The sequence below is a fragment of the Vanellus vanellus genome, assembly GCF_965231255.1.
Source record: "Vanellus vanellus genome assembly, chromosome: 6".
Lineage (NCBI taxonomy): Eukaryota > Metazoa > Chordata > Aves > Charadriiformes > Charadriidae > Vanellus > Vanellus vanellus.
Genome location: NC_138911.1, coordinates 6,441,687 through 6,459,986, shown reverse-complemented (window position 1 = coordinate 6,459,986; position 18,300 = coordinate 6,441,687). Strand labels below are relative to the sequence as shown.

At 39.9% G+C, this 18,300-nt stretch overlaps 2 protein-coding genes across 4 annotated transcripts in view; one reads left to right on the top strand and one right to left on the bottom strand.

The window, feature by feature from the left end:
* ANO3 (anoctamin 3) overlaps nt 1–18,300 on the bottom strand; it is a gene marked incomplete at its 5' end in the record, with an annotated part of 206,838 nt that overhangs the window by 16,150 nt on the left and 172,388 nt on the right. For all 3 annotated transcript variants that reach the window (XM_082485182.1, XM_082485183.1, XM_082485184.1), the window contains 2 exons: nt 11,480–11,540; nt 16,188–16,284. In XM_082485182.1, the coding sequence (XP_082341308.1) occupies nt 11,480–11,540; nt 16,188–16,284 (158 nt within the window). The remainder of the gene's footprint in view (nt 1–11,479; nt 11,541–16,187; nt 16,285–18,300) is intronic.
* MUC15 (mucin 15, cell surface associated) lies at nt 5,782–8,785 on the top strand (the record flags this gene model as incomplete). The annotated part of the gene is made up of 3 exons (XM_082485126.1): nt 5,782–6,340; nt 7,593–7,748; nt 8,625–8,785. The coding sequence occupies 3 exons, from the start codon at nt 5,782–5,784 to the stop codon at nt 8,783–8,785; spliced, it is 876 nt and encodes a 291-aa protein (XP_082341252.1).

Sequence of the window (18,300 nt, the reverse complement as noted above, 5' to 3'; positions counted from 1 at the left end):
TACAGCAAAGCTATGCAATAAACACGGTCCTACAGATTTGGCACCACACCTACCACCGAGAACTGAAACCACCGCTTAATTAACACAGGCTACAGCTGAACGACAGCGTTGTCTCATCTCCCACCCCTGGAGCACTCTGAACCACCTCCTCTCCAGACGGCCACGGTTCCGAACCTGTTCACGCTCGGGCTCACCGCTGGAGGTTTTGCTTTCCGGGAAGAGCGGACCAGCCCTCGGCGCCAGCACCCCGCCGCCGCGCTGCGGGTGTGCCGCGCTTCGCCAAGAACTGACTCACAAACGCAGCAGCATCTCCCATCGGGCATCAAGTCGCTCAGGTTAACAGTTTTTACTTTTCCTAAGAGGCGGACGAAACTGCTAACAAATAAAAGAGAGAGCGCCAGTGCACCTTCCGAAGCCCCGCGCTGAGGCCGAGGGCGGCGCTAGAGGGGGTACGACTTTCACACCGCTGTGATAGGTACACGTTAACGGAACTGCAGCCTCTATAGGTAAGGTTTTGCTGTTTTCAAATGTTATATATCTGCCCAAATAACGTTACGTTTTAAAAAACTATCAGAAAGGCTTCTCCGCTCCATAACGTGTGCCCGCTGGCGTGAAGTATACCGCTGACCCTACTATAGCACTTGTCGTTTGGTTAATGGCGTGTAAGACTCAAATTTGGAGAGAAATTCGTGATGCTTGTTGTCAGATCGCACGGTCAATCTGTTAGATGCATGTCTGGCCAGACACAGCAATAAGCACGAGCTGGAAGCTTGTTGATACTCACGGCAGAAAACCTCCTTTAGCAGAAGGGTAGATTCCAAAGAAAACCAATCCCACAGTATCAGACTCCGTCCTCCCTCCTCTCCCAGACCGCCCCGCCTCATGCCACACAAATAATTTACTTCCCCAAAAGGGATATCAGAAAGGGTGGAACTCGAGCCATTTCACAGAAAACCTTCTACTTGTCCGCTGCAATATTTTCATGAAAACACCACTAGTTGCTCCCACACAAACACCTCCTGTATATGCCATATCCTCAACTCTTACCTCGAGGGTAAGTTACGAAATACTATTTGCACTCGATTCTTTAAAAATTTAAAGTGGAAACAGATAACAACATCCTGGCATTCCACTCAAACAGTCACATAATACTGAAACATTTCTGAGTTGCTCTTCACCACATACCAGCCTAGAATAAATACACATAAAGAATTAAAGAATAAAAAATACCACGGGCTTACTAGATCAGCATATTAAAACTTATATGTGACGTGCCCGACTTCCTCATTCTTACTTTAATCCAGTATTGTTTATATAAAACCTAAAGTGAGGATTAAGAGTTGTCACATTCAGGATCCCTATCTGGTTATGTATTCCAAAGTGAAAATTAATAACATCTGATAAATTCAGAAAATTTGGATTTAGGTTATCGTCTCAAATTATTGCAACTGTGAACATATTTGGAGATAGGACCAGACCCATTTCCAGCAGCATGTTTTTCTTAACAGAACTGGCTTTGCTGCTTTATTTTGTAGAAGCCGCGCCTTTTCCAGTTTTCATCTCACAAAGTACACCGTCGGAAACTCTGCAATAACAAAAACCCTACCTTTTCGTAAATTAATAGTTGCCTCGTACGTGGAACAATAGTTTCCAAAGTTTACAGAAAACAGTCACCCTTCTGAAATACCGGTTGAAAGGCTTTCAAAGGATTAGGCAATAAGCGCCGCCTGCCCACTTGACCATAAACACTGCAATTTCTGTGGACTCTGTAATGACAGAGCCGGGTCGTGACAGCAGCGAAGTCGGTCAGGCGGGTTCCCAGAGGCGCAGCGAAGGGCTGTCCCACCTCACCCCGTCTGCACGCCGCCTTCCCCACCCGTGTCCTGCTGCCGCATTTATAGTACCTGCCCTCCCCTCTTCCCGCCAGACTAATTGCGCTCGGGGCCAGAACGGCATTTCGACGGGTTCTTGCGTGTTTTGGAGAGCTCAAAGGTAAGTCGGAGGTGGTTTTCATGCTTATTAGCGGATCTGATTAATAATCTTTTAGAGGGCGTTTGGGAAGCCAATCAGTGCCGGTGTAGCCAAATTCTACTTAAGAGTGTATTTCTGAGAAAATAATAATAATAAAAAAAAATTTAAAAAACCCCCACCATTTTGCAATTCAAACATTAAAGCAGAAGTAGGAACCATAAACAATGACAGTATTTTCACTCCGGTTCATACTTTATTGCTTATTTATGCCCCTTATCAAGCAAGTATAGATTTTCTCTATATAGAGATTCTCTATATAAAGATCTATATAGAGATTTCTCTATATAGAGATTTCTCGAATAGATTTTCTCTATTATAGAGTCAGTTCAGAGCCTGTTTTAAATGCTGGGGCTGGGGGTGGTGGTGAAGTGTTCCGTATATGCTACTTTATACCAAGTTTCTGTAAGGAAAGGTATTGCTACATTGTTCTTGCTTTTGCTAAATTTAGTTATACCAAAAATGAACAGGAAATACACGCTTAGGAAGCTCGGCCAGTGCGCTTACACTCGTCAGGTTGCTAGCTAGTAACAGAAGGGAAAAATTAAATTAATTATAGAATACAATTCATATTTATATTCCTCCATAATTCACTAAAAACTTACAAATTATTCTCTCATTTAAGCCTGAAAACTTAATATTCATTGCTCATTAAATTTAGAAGTATCTCATCCTTCGAGGGCAATCTGAATTTCAGAGCAAAGAGCCATAGGAGCAAAACCCCAACACCTTTCTGGGACCATCATTTGCTGTTATTTCTTTCTGAATTCTAGAACATAAATTCTCTGTATCTTGCTTTATATTTGTTCCATCTGTTTTGGGATCACTAACGTAAAGGTAAAAATAATCTGCTTTACAAGGCTTAAAAAGCACAGTTAAGCGTGAAAGCTCTGCAAGTATGAACGTTACACCAGATCACAAGAAACAAAGTAGTGCCATTAATAATGTGCTCATCGTGTCACCACTGACTATATAAATGAAAGTACTTTCTAATCACCACCGTAAGGGAGGGAAATGGCGCAATGTACAATTTATTGACATACAAAAGAATGTCATTCGAATTTACAGTTCTGAAATTGTACTATCTACCCACGAGAAGAAGTTGAAATTATTATTTTCTTGACCTTCAAAACCTCTGGCAGAGGTTTTGCAGACATTACACCTACCACTGGCAGGTGCTGGGTTCTGTTCAGGAAACACACGGTGCAATTACTTTGACATGCCAAAAAGCTACTTTTAAATACTCAATATACCACTAGATATATATTCATATGAAAATCACCATAGAAAAAATTATTAGGACATTTTTTTTTCTGTGTTGCAGAAATATTCAGCGCAACTCTGAGCAGTTTAAGGAAAACACAAAGCCAGATGCAATATCAATGCAACCTTCACGGCGAAGCCCGCAGACCCCGGGGAGGTCGATTTGAATGGGACCAGGGCTTCACCCAGAGTGTAGGTGTGCAGATGTACATGTATGTACACCAGTAGCTTCATATTGCACACTTTCTGCTGTAAAGCAAGTTTAATCTTTATTAATAAGAGAATAACAAGGATTTTTGTAGCCTTTTTTCAATTTGCTTCAATTAAAATAGAGAAGCCTGTATGATACGGAACCACAGCCGCCTCAACGTGGCTGTACCTACAGTAGCATTTTAATCCACATCAATACAACTCTTAAAGGGTGCTCTGTCAAAGGGGAGAGAGAGATGGTGGCAAGTTCAGAGCGAACCCCTCCAGAAATGCGTGAAGAGTGGGTATCAAGTCCTCCGCACCTCTACAGATCTCTTGCAACTGGGCTACACATTTTCCAGTATAGATGCAATCAGTGCGTACTCAGTCAGGTTCACAATGGAGGGCCATTTTTTATGGGAAATTGCATCCACGTCTTGGTGAACTCCTCCAACAGGGGCCACTACATCTCTTCATAAAGCCACACACCAAAGGAGCAATGTCAGCCTTCCCCTTTTTGGAGCTGGCTTTTGTTTTGTTCCCAGCTCTCCTAGGTCTCATGAGATTTGACTCTAGCAGCACAGAAACAAACGCAGAGTGCAAAAACCACTGAAGAGACACGGTGGTGACCATCCTATATGAATAGTTCATTTTTCACGCTAGAACAAGGTAGAGCTAATCTAGGTAACTACACTGCAGCCTAATCCCATTCTGATGTCGTTTCTACACACTTCAGGCTACTCCTACTGCACGTAGTTCCACCGAGCTGGTACTGACTAACGTGAATACCAGTGAATCAAAAAGCGAGTCTTATTTTTCTCACTAATAATCTGTTCACAGCTTCCCTAAACATTTACTTGAGCCGCTAATTTAAAGTTTGGGCCCTTTTGCAAGTTGTGGTTAACCTACAGCACTACTGTTTCACTGCAAAGGCACTATTTGCATATTAAGCTCTAAGGGCAACGAGAATTTGGAAGAACTTCAGTGTTTTCCTAAACTGTATGAACATTAATGTTGCACTAAAAAAAGAAGAGTTAATTATTACACGGAAAACACAGACCTCAAAAGAAATAGGGATAAAGCCAAAATGAGATACAACAACATGATATTTAATTATCGTTTACTCATTGACATAACATTACCCATTACTGACTGCTGTCTACTGTTACTGTACGTGCACTTTCAATTGCTCTGATGGTGCTGCATTCAAAGAAAGTAAACTGGGGAAAATGCCCAATTAAATGAAAACAAAAACAAAAACAAGAAACCCCAACAAACAAAAGAACACAACTACCCTCATCCGCTGCCCCCTAAAAGAACGCAAACAAAACACCCACAGGAAAAAGCATAAGACAGTACCAGGGGAGGATGAATATGAGAGAGTTACTTTTTCTAGGTGTGTATCCCCTCTCTTCAGATGGTAAAGCACCCACATACATGGACACCTAATTAATTAACGATGCTGAAGATGTAACTTATTATTCTTTTTATTGCGCTGTTACATCAGAGGTTATGTGTGGGACTTATACTGCATCTTAAACTGCATCATCTCAACCTGTCTCACACGTAGAAAAGACACACACACCCTTCCAAAACCCCACGGATAGACTGAACAGCATAACTCCTACCATCAAGTGACTTCAAGATGAGTTTTTCTCATCCCTCTCAATCTAACATTTGAAAAATTAATGCATAATATCCAGCTTCCAGTTTCATACAGGAAAAGAATTTTCCACACAAATTCAGCATCATCCATAATTCCCGGAATGATTTATTTTTCAATTTGCTCCTGGCAGCACTCATATGACGCTCATTGCTCAGGGTCACAAAACATTATCCATCAACTTTCAGGGCTAATTGTAACAGTGACATTTCTTCACAACGGAGCATAACTCTTCAGTGTGCTCATGGAGTTGCTCCCTGCCCAGAAACCATTGCCTCGGGCACGCCATCCAAGTATGTATCGTTACCTCATTTTATAGCAAAGTGGTTTTGAATTATTCCCCTCTGAGTATGAGGCCTCTTTAGAGAAACATGGAATTTTCTCGTGCAAAAAGCTTTCGCTGATCATCAGTATTGTATTAGGTCATTCTTTATGTCACTAACACTCAGGAATGTAAAGTTTTCTGCATCAACATGTGGTAAACTACTGAGACTTCTATAGTATAACAAACACCAAGTTTTTTACCAGCTTTTTCAGGTCTTAACTGAGTAGCTTTGTGTTTGAAAAATGAAATAATAGACAAAAGTGAATTTCTTGCAGGTTCTCTGTATAAAGAAACAAACTTTGAAGTCAACACCATGCAACTCTCCTGTGGAATGATTTTCATTTTTCTGCTTGTAAGGCTGCAATGGAATAAGTGCAATACTGAGGGCACAAAAGCAAACGAAACAAATAATCTAAAAGCAGCAAAAAGAACAGAGATGAGCAGTTGGCCAAACAGCGCACCCCCGACGTCCGCTCACGGCACCACTTCATCTTCAAACGTCACTATGGTATCAGAAGGTGGAATAACTAACTCCACCACAAACTTCAGCAGAATCCCAACGTCTCTAGCAACATTTACAACAATGGGTGACTTCTCTGGAGCTACCAAAAGTGCTGCAGCTGCTTCCACCTCCACAGTGACGCCAAGTAACTCCACAGTCACCTATAGCACCCCTTCGGCTGCGGCGCTCCCCAGTGATAACCCTTCCATCAACCACACCACATTGTTCCCCACCAACGTCACTCTGACATCACCCATGAGGAAGGACAGTCCTACACCGAATCTCAGCCCCGTTCAGCAGACAACAGAGCTGAATCATAATTTTAGTAACCCTTCTACTGCATCACCTAATTCAAAAGATACCAACGAAGGTAAGCATCTAACTAAACTCCAACTGGTTTAATAAAATCATCATCCTGAAATCAAACCTTTTTTTCATTGAACAGGAGACTTCGTAAGATGTGAATGGATAGGTGACCTAGTACAGACTAAAACAAACACTCACCCAAAATAAAAAAAAATATTTTAAAAAATTATTTGCCATTTACTTGTTTGTTTAACTCTCCCAAGAGCGGGGGAACCCAATGACAGGTACTGCCCATTCACACTGCAGTGGACCTACAAAGCAGATGCGTAGACATAACATTTTAAATGTGGGACACGTCAACTTATTTAAGTACAGAAACTTTTGTGACCAAAGATGACTTCTTATAAATACTTCAAAAGGAATTACTCATTATGCATTTAATTATCAAGTTGAGTATGCGTGGGAAAACAATGGAGCATAAAACTGTCATGGCACTTTTCTACCCGGCTGCTCTGAATCAGGTATTCACTAAAAGAAAAGGCAAAATTAGAAGACACAGTAATTTTTTGCCATTAATTAGCTTTCAAGCTTTTAACACGGGACTGAAAGGCTTATCCATCATATCCAGTAAAGTACAGTTTGTACTAAGAGCTGAAGGAGCATCAGACTTTCATGTTTCCCACCACAGTTCTACTAATTACAATGTACCCGATTTTTAGATAACACAACTGAAAAGGAAGGGGGGAGGGAGAGCAAGTTCAGTTCCAAGAAAATTAAAGAACTTTGAAGAAAAGTTTTATGAAATCTGAGGAAAACCTTGGAAGACTGTAGTTATTCTGCTAACTGAAGAGGTGCAGAAAGCGTTACGGGACTTGTTACCTTGCATACTCAAAAACTGGCACGCTAAAACTTAATCACTTTAAATTCAGAAGCCGCAATTTAAGCACTGGCTTAACAAATAATTGCATCCAAAGAGCTATTACTGCTTATTTCTTTAATAAAAGGATAGCGGTTGATTCTGTAATTAAACCTGGGACCTTATTTTTTTGTTGCCTAAAAACTCCTTTAGCTTTCTGTTTTTTTTTTTTTTAAACATCGGTTATTCCCTTCGAAGTCAAGGATGGAGATACCTATTTTCTTTTACAAAGGCAGAGAGCTTCTGCAGAGAGCCTGGTTTAGTCACAGTCTGCAAAGTATTTCAGATCCGTGGTGAAAAGTCTCATTCCACAAAACCCTCGACTGCCTTAAAGAGTGACGTATCTGATCTTACAGATTTATTATTCTCATTCAACTGTCTCTTTTTCTTTCTCTCCTAGAGAAAGCCAACAAAGGAGGAGTAATAGTTGGTGTCATTGTAGGAGCCATTTTGGGATCTATATTAATTGGTCTGATTGGATATTTTGTATGTGGTAAGAAAAGGTCCGAGTCATTTTCCCACAGACGGCTTTATGATGATACAAGGAACGACCCAGGTAAGGAATAGCACAAGTGTTTTGCACAAGAACATTTTTTTTATCTCTGCACAGAGCCGTTTAAATATTCCGGTCTTACTGAATTATTAGGAATTATATCATCGACTCCAGTCAAACTAGTTTTCAACTGACAGTACTTTATCATTTTTAAATTTTAGCTCAATCGATTCCCCCCTGAACTCTAAGTCTCCCCCTTACAAGTTATTTTTTTTAACCTCTGAAATATCAGGAAATATCGTATCTAGCATCAGCGAACCTCTATTCAAAGGATGGCAGGAGAGTTCAAAACTGTAGCTCAAAAGCTCTCCCAAACTTTGATTAGCTGAAAAAGGCTGGTCTCCTCACTCATCCAACTTCAGCTACAGAGTGAGGGACGAAGCTATATCTGGTTTTAGGAGTAAAAATATTTTTAAGAGGTTTGAAAAGGAGATTGCTTTTATCTTCTCCATGAATATGTATAAACTTGTATTAAAGTGAAATCACACAGTGTCCAAACATCTGTATCATGTTCCTGGACTTTATTTTTAAATGTTTAAACAAACACTGAGAGGCTAAACGTACTTTTTACTCATATAACAGCAAATCAAAATAAAACTTTGGCAATACGCCTTTTTCTGGCTTAAATGCAAGAGCTGAAAGCTGCCAGAACGTCAGATTAGGAACTAGCTTTGAAAGTCGACCACCCATATAGTCCTGAACAGGCATTACACGTGTTATCCTCAGAAGATGGTGAATCGGGGCCTTCATTCTTTTGCTCACCTCTATATAAAAAAGAGGTTAACTCGATTTAGCTGTGATGGACTGATGAACTACTCTGCACATGGGGATAAGAATCTTTCAAGGAATATACAAAAAATAATCACGTTACCCTTTCAGTTCTCCACTTAGACAACTCGCTTGGACCATACGATACGAGTTTTGCACGTGCGTCAGATGACAAAACCCGCAGAGCAGATAAGGCAGAGCAAGACAACGCAGGGAGCCCATCCGATGGCATTCCTATGGCTGACATGACACCATCCCACCTTTCACCGTAATGTTTGCTTCAAATTATACTCTCGCTTGTTGTCTACACGCTTTCATTTTTTTTCCTAAATGATCTGACAGCTGTTACATTACAGCCATTACTGTCCAAACCAAAAAAGCAAAGGAAAAATCACAAGATACACTGGCAGGGCCCAGTAGCTGAGTATCACTCTTCTGCTTTGTAGTTAAATGATCAACTTAACGGTTTTCCTGGAAGGTTATTGTACTTGCTTTCTTAGGAAGAGCAAAGAGACAAATAGCACTCAAGTCAAATTCTGCCTTGTGTAACTTTGGTCAAGAACGCAGACATTGTAACAGCACAAAATTTGACTAGGGTTGCAATGATATTTTGGGATCAATACAAAAAAAATCCCAAGTTTAACTACCTTGAGGTGAAACTATTCTGTCCAAATATAATTACTATCTGATAAATGACTCGGGGTGTTATTTTCCCCACTCTACATTTGTACTTTCCTCAGGGAATCCGACAAAAAGAATTAGATTTAGTTGGATTACTCAGAGGTTAAAGTTTGCTGGGGAGAATGGAACTACTGAGCAACATGGACTACATTTAACCTTTGACTATCATGGCACAGAGTTAAAATCAAAGGGAAAAAAAGAAGACAAGCTTCTACTCTGTCCAACTGATCTGTTATTTGCATTGCAGGCTAAATCTGTAGAAATGATGTAAAAGGCTTTGGTACAGGTTAGAGAGAAGAAATACTTGACATGAAAGGAAAGGAATTATCTCTGCCATGTATATAGATATTCTAAAAAGCATGGTCTGGTTTTGTCCAGCTAAAGAGTAAAATTATACAGTATAATGCAAATAATTGCATAGTTTATCTGTTTGCAGTAGCCAGACATATCTAAATAGAAAGAAAGAACATGAAAAAGACACAGCTATAAAGGCATAGAATAAACAAAATAAAGTGCAGAGGAAACAACTACTCACATGAGGTACGTGCTTGTTACTGTGACCCTGTTAAAATGCTTTCTTTAGTGTGTAGACTGTAAATCACGTCGATGGAGTTATCTCACTAACTGAGGGTTCATTCGATACGTAAATTACATGCACACATATATCAGAGAGAAACAATGGCAGTCACACTGCAGATGAGTAAAACAGGTATTTATTTCAAAGTATTTAAAAGATTAAAGACTTGAGTGCATACGTGAAGTGTCGCCATTCCTACAGGGGTCAGTCATGAAATCAGCACACTTCCCACCAAAGTCAGAACCTGATTTCTAATGTTGTATCCGGAGCGTCGCATGGCAGACTGAAAGTCTGAGACACATTCACCTCTATTAGTCGAGACTATCACTCTGCTGCTTGAAATTAATAAAAATGTAACGCTCGGCTTTCATCTTCCTTAGCACGTATTATGCCATCTTTCCTGATAATGGTAAAGCAGCACCACATAAGCAAAATTCCTCCTTACACGTGCACCTTGGCCTCAGCTGAAAACGGAGAGAGCTCTCTCCAAGGAGAACTCGAACACAGAGATGAAGGGATGCCAAGAAGCTCCCAGCGCTGCCTACATTGGTAACCATATAACCAAGTGCAACGTATTTTAGGAATTTATGAAACCAATTATTAGTAATTGCAAGGCTGTAACAGCGAGATTAGGAGCCAATGAAGCAATATCACTGAGACAAGCAATCCAAGTGTGCCCTTCAGTCACATTTATATCATGTTAATTTTTAACAATCTAATTATGATTTTTGTGCTTATGTGCATGTACTCATGTTGTCTGTGTACCTCTTTGATGTTTTGCTGTTGTTCATATTTCGGTTTTTGTTTTTACCAGGCCAGCCTCCAAAATTCGTGACATTTGTTTATCCTTCACTTTAAGTTAGAATCATTAATACTTACTCACACATATGATGTAAATAAAGCTGCTGTGTGCCATTTGACTCTATTTTAAATTGTAAAACTCTGGCTGGAATTCAGACAGTTGTATGTATGCGAACTGGTATTGTTTTCTCAGGGTTTAAACATTAATTATCTCTTGTTTTAATACCAGTCTTCCCTACTTTCCAGCAGCAAAATACTATTAGTTTCAGTGAAAGCTAATTCTGTCAAGCATTTCATGCTGGAACCATTACATCTCTCCATCTCTCTTGCATGTCACTATTACACTGACCTCCTACGAGAGGCAAGACCGTTCTCGGTAACTCCTGTTCAACCGTGGCCTCTGCTTGGCTTCATGCCTCGTGCCATGTGTGCGATGTCAGATGGAGAATAATGAGATATTCAGACTGATAATTTGAATATAAAGAGTTAAATTGCTGTAAGAACTTATCAAATCTTTCCTATACTTCCCTCTAATTAGCTCCCACTAAACCATTCTCATTTATTCTATAAGATTTCTCTATAAGACATGACTTTTATGTTGACTCCAGATCAGTAAATTAACCTACATCTTTGCCTCTAAAAAGACTTCTGTCTGCATGATATAAAATTCAGGCTGAAAGATACTTACGACGCTAAAGACAGTCATTATATTCACGATAAAAGGTATTATTTTCACCCACTACTAGAACAGAAATTGAGGTTGATGAAAACAGGAAAAAAAAAGTTTGTATGACAAAATCATAATCCTTCTTTACATTTTATCAAGAGCTATAATCTCGCTTTACCCAGTCATCCTATAAAAAGGTCAGGTGAACTGAAAGTACAAAACCAATAGAAACGTACTTACCCCAAATTGCCATGAAAATAGCAAAGAAGACAGTCCCTCCATTATCAAACAAATGTGTAACCTGAATAGAAAATAAATACATCAGACACAAATAATATTGCCATATGATCTTTTGCCCCAAAGAATCCCAGAGGATATAACTGGTGGCAGAAACTAAAAGCTAAACATTCTAATAAGAAGTCCTACTTGCGTGTTTCTTCTACCAAGGTTTGTCCCATTCTGCCTTTCAGTATAACTTGAAGTCCGGTTTTCCGGACTGTCACTTCACGCATCTCCAGTCTATTTGTTTCACAGACACTAAGAGCTGCTCTGTCCATGTCCAGACAGGCTAAATATCCCTCCAGAGTTCTACTCATATACTGGGTCAAATTTAACCTCAACATTTTCTATTTTAAGGTTTTTATAAGCTTAAGTATCTTCTGTATTTTCACTTTTCTTCCTCTCTATATTATCCAGTTAATGTCTCTCTTGATTCCGTTTTCTTCTTCTCCCAAGCTATCTTGCAATTTCTCTGCAGGGAAGAATAGCGTATATATACCTTTTTATCCAGACATCTCAGCCTCTCAAATTGTTGACATATTATCCTTCTGAAAACGCTAGCGCCCCTAAGCTCCCACAAACATTCAATAAATTGCAAATACCACCCACCCCCAAACCACAATTCTAAATTGTGCACTTAATTTCACCTCATGGTTGCTCTCCTTTTTGTTGCATTTATCCATTATCTTACTGTGTGTTGTAAGATTTTTTTGGCAGAATAGATATTCTGCTGTTAAGTCCAAGGCTTACCGATGGAAAGTAAGCAGTAATTAATTCTTGCATGCCTATGGATCACTCTAGGCATCTGAGTGGGTGAATTTGACGTCTCGCTTATTAAGAAAGCATCACGGTTTATATTACAAAAATCCAGGACTTGAAACAGTATTTAGGAAGCTGAAGTTAAGATCAATGTACTTGGAATAGATTTAAAGTTGCCAATTTACAGCAACGTAATTTCTCCAGGAATAATGGGCCTACATTTCTTCTAGTGAAAGGTAGTTTATGATGTTCCTGAGCATTAGTAAGCAAAGCACAGACTTCAAATTCCTATTTGAGAAAAAAAGGCACAAATCATTGTAAGATAATAGAGCAAAAAAACTTATCATCGACAGGCATAGGTTAGAAGAAGGATCTGAAGAGAGAGGAAATAAGAACAGAATGTCTGGCATAAAATATTCTTGAAAAGACTTTACTTTCATTAGTGTTGACTCTCTTGATAACTTAAGGACCAATTTTTAAGCTTGTGCCATAAAAAGCAAGTCGTCCTTACGCCAAAGGAAGGGCGCATGTATCCAGGCTCGGTTTCGCCATACTGTGACTTTCTCTTCCACGTGGAGTTACTCTGGCCAGCAGGAACGTTCCGTACAGGCGGTGTGCCGGGATGCTGGGGCTGAGAGCCCGCCTGGGGCAGGCGACCCAACCCGCTCCCGCGAGAGCTGCCTGCTGCAAGGACAACTCATCCTGCCCACAGATCGCCATTCTTCTAGGGACGGCTGGCATTACGGCTTCTGCCTCGCAAACGAGGAAAACTAACTCAGGAATGCAGAAAATGTTAATAGAAACCGTTGCTATTTTATTTCTTATTGAGTAAAATTATTATAATATTGTGAGGATTTAAATTAAAAAAATATTTATTTTATCTGTATGACAGTTCTTTTCTTCTTTTCTAAGATTCTGAAATGGGAATTGACTATTCGGCATTGGATATCAATAAATCCAATACGTTCCCTTCATGAATCATGCAATGGAATCAATTGTACATACAAAAACTTCTTTTGCTTTGTTCTTCTTTTGCTTCCATAAAGGAAAACACAAACAGAATGGGTATGAGACCGAAAATGCGAGAGGTGAACAAAAGCAGTGCAATAAACCTGATGAACGTTTTCAGTTTGAACGCAGATGTGTGTGAGGATGTGATTTTGGATGTTCTGCTCAGTGAAGAGTGCGTCTTTCCAAGGAAGTCCAAAATGAACCAAACAAATAAACAAACCCAACCCAGCAGAAATAGTGTTGCTAACAGCAGAAAATGCATCTGGCTTCTAACCTAGCTTTGTCCTTAGAAACCGTGTCTGGGCTACAGTCATTCAGCACCACACTCAGAATTGAGACTTGACTGCCTTTTAAGGTTAAACGCACGGTCTGAGACTCCGTGTTGACCAGAGGCCTCTAAGCAGAGCCGGAGCCAGTCCGGCAGCATACCTGCCTGACGTTGTCGTCATCACAGAAGACTTCAGGCGCTTCAAATCCACCCTGAATCAACACCCTGTCCCGGGGCCCAAGGAGGAGGTGTGCCGGGCGCGGGACCAGCCCAGAGAGCCCGAGCCCACCAGGCTAATCACCCACGGCTCAAAGAGTCTGTGTAAAGGCGGACGAGAATGACAGCTTGGGCGTTCGGCAGTTCAGAACACAGCTCAGGTATTACATGCCTTTCCGTTAAATTGTAAACTTCGCCTCAGTGTGGCATTTTTAAATGGAAATGGAATAAAGAGGGAGGGGATGAAAGAAACGGGCAGTAACAAGAAGGAAAAAGGCACCTTTTGTATTTTGTCTCCAGCTTTGCAAAAAACTTGGCAGAAAAAACATTTGAAGTATGTGATTTTTCCGGCATTAGTTTGTTCTGTCTGAAGTGCTCCTCTAAAGGGAAACTTGGCAGATACATAACGAACAGCAGCTTTAATAACAGGAAACATGAGCACAAGGCCTTACATAAATGTGGCAGGTCCCGTGACTGAAGCAGGTTTGGGGAGATAAACTTCACTTAAAGGAACTCACTTTTCCTAATTAACTCAATGATTATGTACTCCTATACAATGAGTTACTTGAGCAGATAAGGATTAAAACACTTATTCCAGAATAAGGGTGCCAGTGCCCGGAACGAACCCGAAATAGCTTCCCTTGCATATCAGCTCTTCGGTTGCGTGCGACAGCTTCCCTTCCCTTGGTTGTGTTCAAGGAAGACAGAGAAATAAGTTATGTTCCCACAAAACCAGAGGGAAATGCTGACAAGCTCCATCTCGGGAACAAGAAAACACGCAGGAAACGCCAATTTCTTTTCCCAGAGAGCAGATCTGACGCCTTATTTTTAAATACGTTAGTTCCACCTACTTACGTTGCTAATGGTGCTTCAGAAAGTACAAAGGAACATTTGGGTTGAAATCAGATCGTAGTTTTCTAACATTACAGATTGTTTTCATTCGCTAATTTGGGAGCAGACACAGTGGCAGTGCTGAGACACGTCTGGGTATGTGCTGCTCGACTTGAGCAACACGGTGGCACCCAGCAGGATCACAACCCCTGCTGGGAACCAGCAAGAGGGTAACGAGGGAAGCTGCAGGGACTTCTTCTTTAGAGACAACACGGTGAACGAAGGCATTACAGTTATAACCTCAGAGTGATTAAAAGCCTCATTGAGCCTTTTTTTCTCCCCCCTTTTTCTTTGCAATTCAAGCGCCCAGATGGTAATCCTCTTTCTTCCCAAAGAGAAGTCTCTCTCTTCTTCTCCACTTGGGGGAGATCCAGAACAAGACAAACGCTGAAAGGAGACAACTTTTAGTTGTTTTCTGTGTTCCAATCTAAAGTTGATCAGTTTTTCAGAGCAAAAGCCTTGGCACGAAAAGTTGGGAGCTTACAAGAATTTCCATAATATTTGCAGACATCAGAAAAGGGCGCCTGCGGAGACGGAATATGAGTGTCTTCCCTGCTCATCATCTGAGTTTGTTTCAAGGGCACTGGTTTGAAAATACATGGAAGTATGGACGGGCTGTCACATTTTTTCTGCTACACTTAATTTTTCACAATTATTAAAATGTCAAATTTGCATGATTTAAGCACAGATGTTAGTGTAAATATAAATAAGACAAAAACTGTTTCTTATTAACTGGGGATGTTTAAATAACAGGACGTAAAGTTAAGGGGATGCCACAATGCCAAATGTTTTTTACTCAACTTTGGTCCTATCTATACAAAATTTCAAAATCTAACACAAAAATTGATTTTCTCTTTCACATTGCTGCAGTGCTGTTGTAATGCCACGCATGGCTCAGAGACAATCGCATTTTATAAATACAGGCTTCTGAGCAAGATTTATCTTACAGGCTAAAGAATTCCAAGAAAAATGCCAAGGCTGCTTTTCCAGCACTATGAACATACCACACACCAAAATATATTGCTCACTTGAAAACACTGCACGTATACAGAAGTACTTGTGATTATTTAAGCTTGAATGATAGCTTCTCGTAGCAAAATATTTAGTTGCGTAAAATCTTTGCAGACAGAGCAAAGCACATTACAGGCACATTATGCTAGAGTATTCCTTTAGGAGAAGCAGAAATCCAATTACAAAGTAAGCAAGGGAAACAGCGTAATTACAGAGAAAAGCAGGAAAAACCTTCCAAGAAAAGTTTTGTTACTCAGGGGGCTTTATAAATTGATGAAAATAATAAGGATTTAGGAAGGAAATGTCCATAGAAAGTAAAACAAGTTTCAGAAAAACCTGTGATCATTTTAGAGCATTCCCTTATGAGAAACATGAATTACAGAGGTTGAAAAAAACCTCTGTAGAGAAACAACACGTTTTGCAGGAATCTTTGCTGAAACGTGGGCAGCCATTACACAATGAAACTGGATCTTTAGACAAAAATTATCTTGATAGTAATAAGACAATAATTACCTTGGCGTATATGCAGCTTTCATTGAGCTTTTGTAGTGTGCAATTACGTTCACACATAGGGCACATGATGGTTTCATTTGCCTCGCAGATCTCTTTGCTTTAGGAAGAGACGGGAAAATAAAGGTTATAAAAAAGCTTTTGGCATTCTTCAGAATTTCTGAGTTTATGCCGTTTGTTGTTAACAGCATGCCTATACCACAAAACTGGCTCAATAAAATAAATTAAAAGTGACTGTTTGGCTTGAAAAGCCTAATCCCAAATCAGTAACCTGAAAACTATGGGCCCTAGAGTAGTGGGCAATAGTTTTGGGCACCATGCCACACTTCTCATACTTGTGAATATCCCATTCTCTCCCAAATATCACAAAGAGAAGAACAAACCATTGGTCACTACCTTCCAACCCCTTTACTGCCTATTTTTCTAAGCGATGTAGAAGATAACAAATGTTAAGAAAATGGACATCACTGATATAATTACATCAATTTCGGTCAACTTATCCCAGGTTTATATCAGCTGAAGGTCTGTTCCACAGGATGATCGCGCGCAAACTTAGATCAGTCAGTCATATGTAAAAAAAACATTGTCAGGGATTTCTGGCAGTAGTATTTCAAGCCTTTGCATTTTTATTTCCCATAGAACTTACGTATAGGGCTAATAAAAAACCACTTTAATATCCTAACTTTGGGGAGAAATATCTTCAAATTACATTCTACTGAATAAAGATCCCAAGACTCGGGAAGATGAAGTCACTGCCTTCATCGGGACCATTCACATTCAAAATGTTGTACATAATCAAGTGTCTTGACCAAGGCAAAACCGAATTAACAGATGTGCAAAAACGAATTTTAAGGCAAATTTTAACTGCAGTGAGTAAGCTTCCCAAAGAACCTTAGCAATCGCATTTCCCTGTCCTTTAGCAATGTTGACACGCCTGAAATGATCCTATGACACACTAGGAAAGGAGCAGCATAAACAAATGCCAGGAAATCTCTACTGATTTGTTTTAATAAACATTACGCTTTCAATCTCCTCCTCATAAAAGCTGAATTTACAGTTCTAACGCTGTATGGAAGATTATGCTTATTTTCAAATGACTGCATCTATGAAATCCTGTCTGACATAACAGTAAATAGAAAGAAAAGATTCTGGTTGCCCAGATGTCACTTTTGGAATCTTTGGTGATATTTCACACAACATCAGAATCACTAATTCATGGAAACCCTTCAACATAATGTGGACCTGACAAAGGAATTGTCCTAAGTAACCCTTAAGGCAGAATGAGCGCAGCCAGTCGTTTCAGAGTTGCGCTGTAACAGAAATCTTGCAGTGTGTCGCATCAGAGCCTTTCCTTGCTTGCATTTTCATTCACAAGATCAAGCACAGAAAATTGTGTTTCAACAATATGTTATGATGGCTTGGCAAGAATACAAACTGTTGTCAAACATAAATGTTAGAATTCCTGTGTCACGTATCTCGAGTTAAAGCCTTGATTTGTTTTTAATAACACGTGAGGTTTCACAAAATGCTACTGGCAGTGACAGGTCACGTGCTTTAGTACCACTCCGCAAAGGCAGTACCATTTGCTACACAAGTGTTTGTGACAGGTGCTATGTTAACTGTTATTGCAACTCAAATCTTCAGTATAGCAGAGCAAAATAAGCTTCTTTGTACCGTCCCCACTTACACATCCGAAATCTGACTACAGCACAAGGTGCAAAGACACCTCAAGGGATGCTGTGTTCGTGTCCAGCCTTTCTGTTTGACTGACAACAAAGGCGCAACTTAAAACAGTGCTAATTAATTATATGCATAAACCCATCAAAGCCAAACTCTTTAAAAATATCAGATTTATTTTTATACAGACCAATCAACACGTAATAGCTTGACATCTAGCATGAGACTAAAGGTAGGTGATAGATATGGCACATGATTTGGTGAAAGAAAAGAACCTCAGTGAAGGGAATGTTATAGCATTATTTAAGCCCTTCCATTTGACTACCACTTCACATTTCCCCCCTTTTAGCTCAGGGAGGTCAAATGAATCACAACATATTAAAAGGTGTATGAAACAACAAATACAAATTTGCATTCCGCATTTTTGTTTCTGCATGTC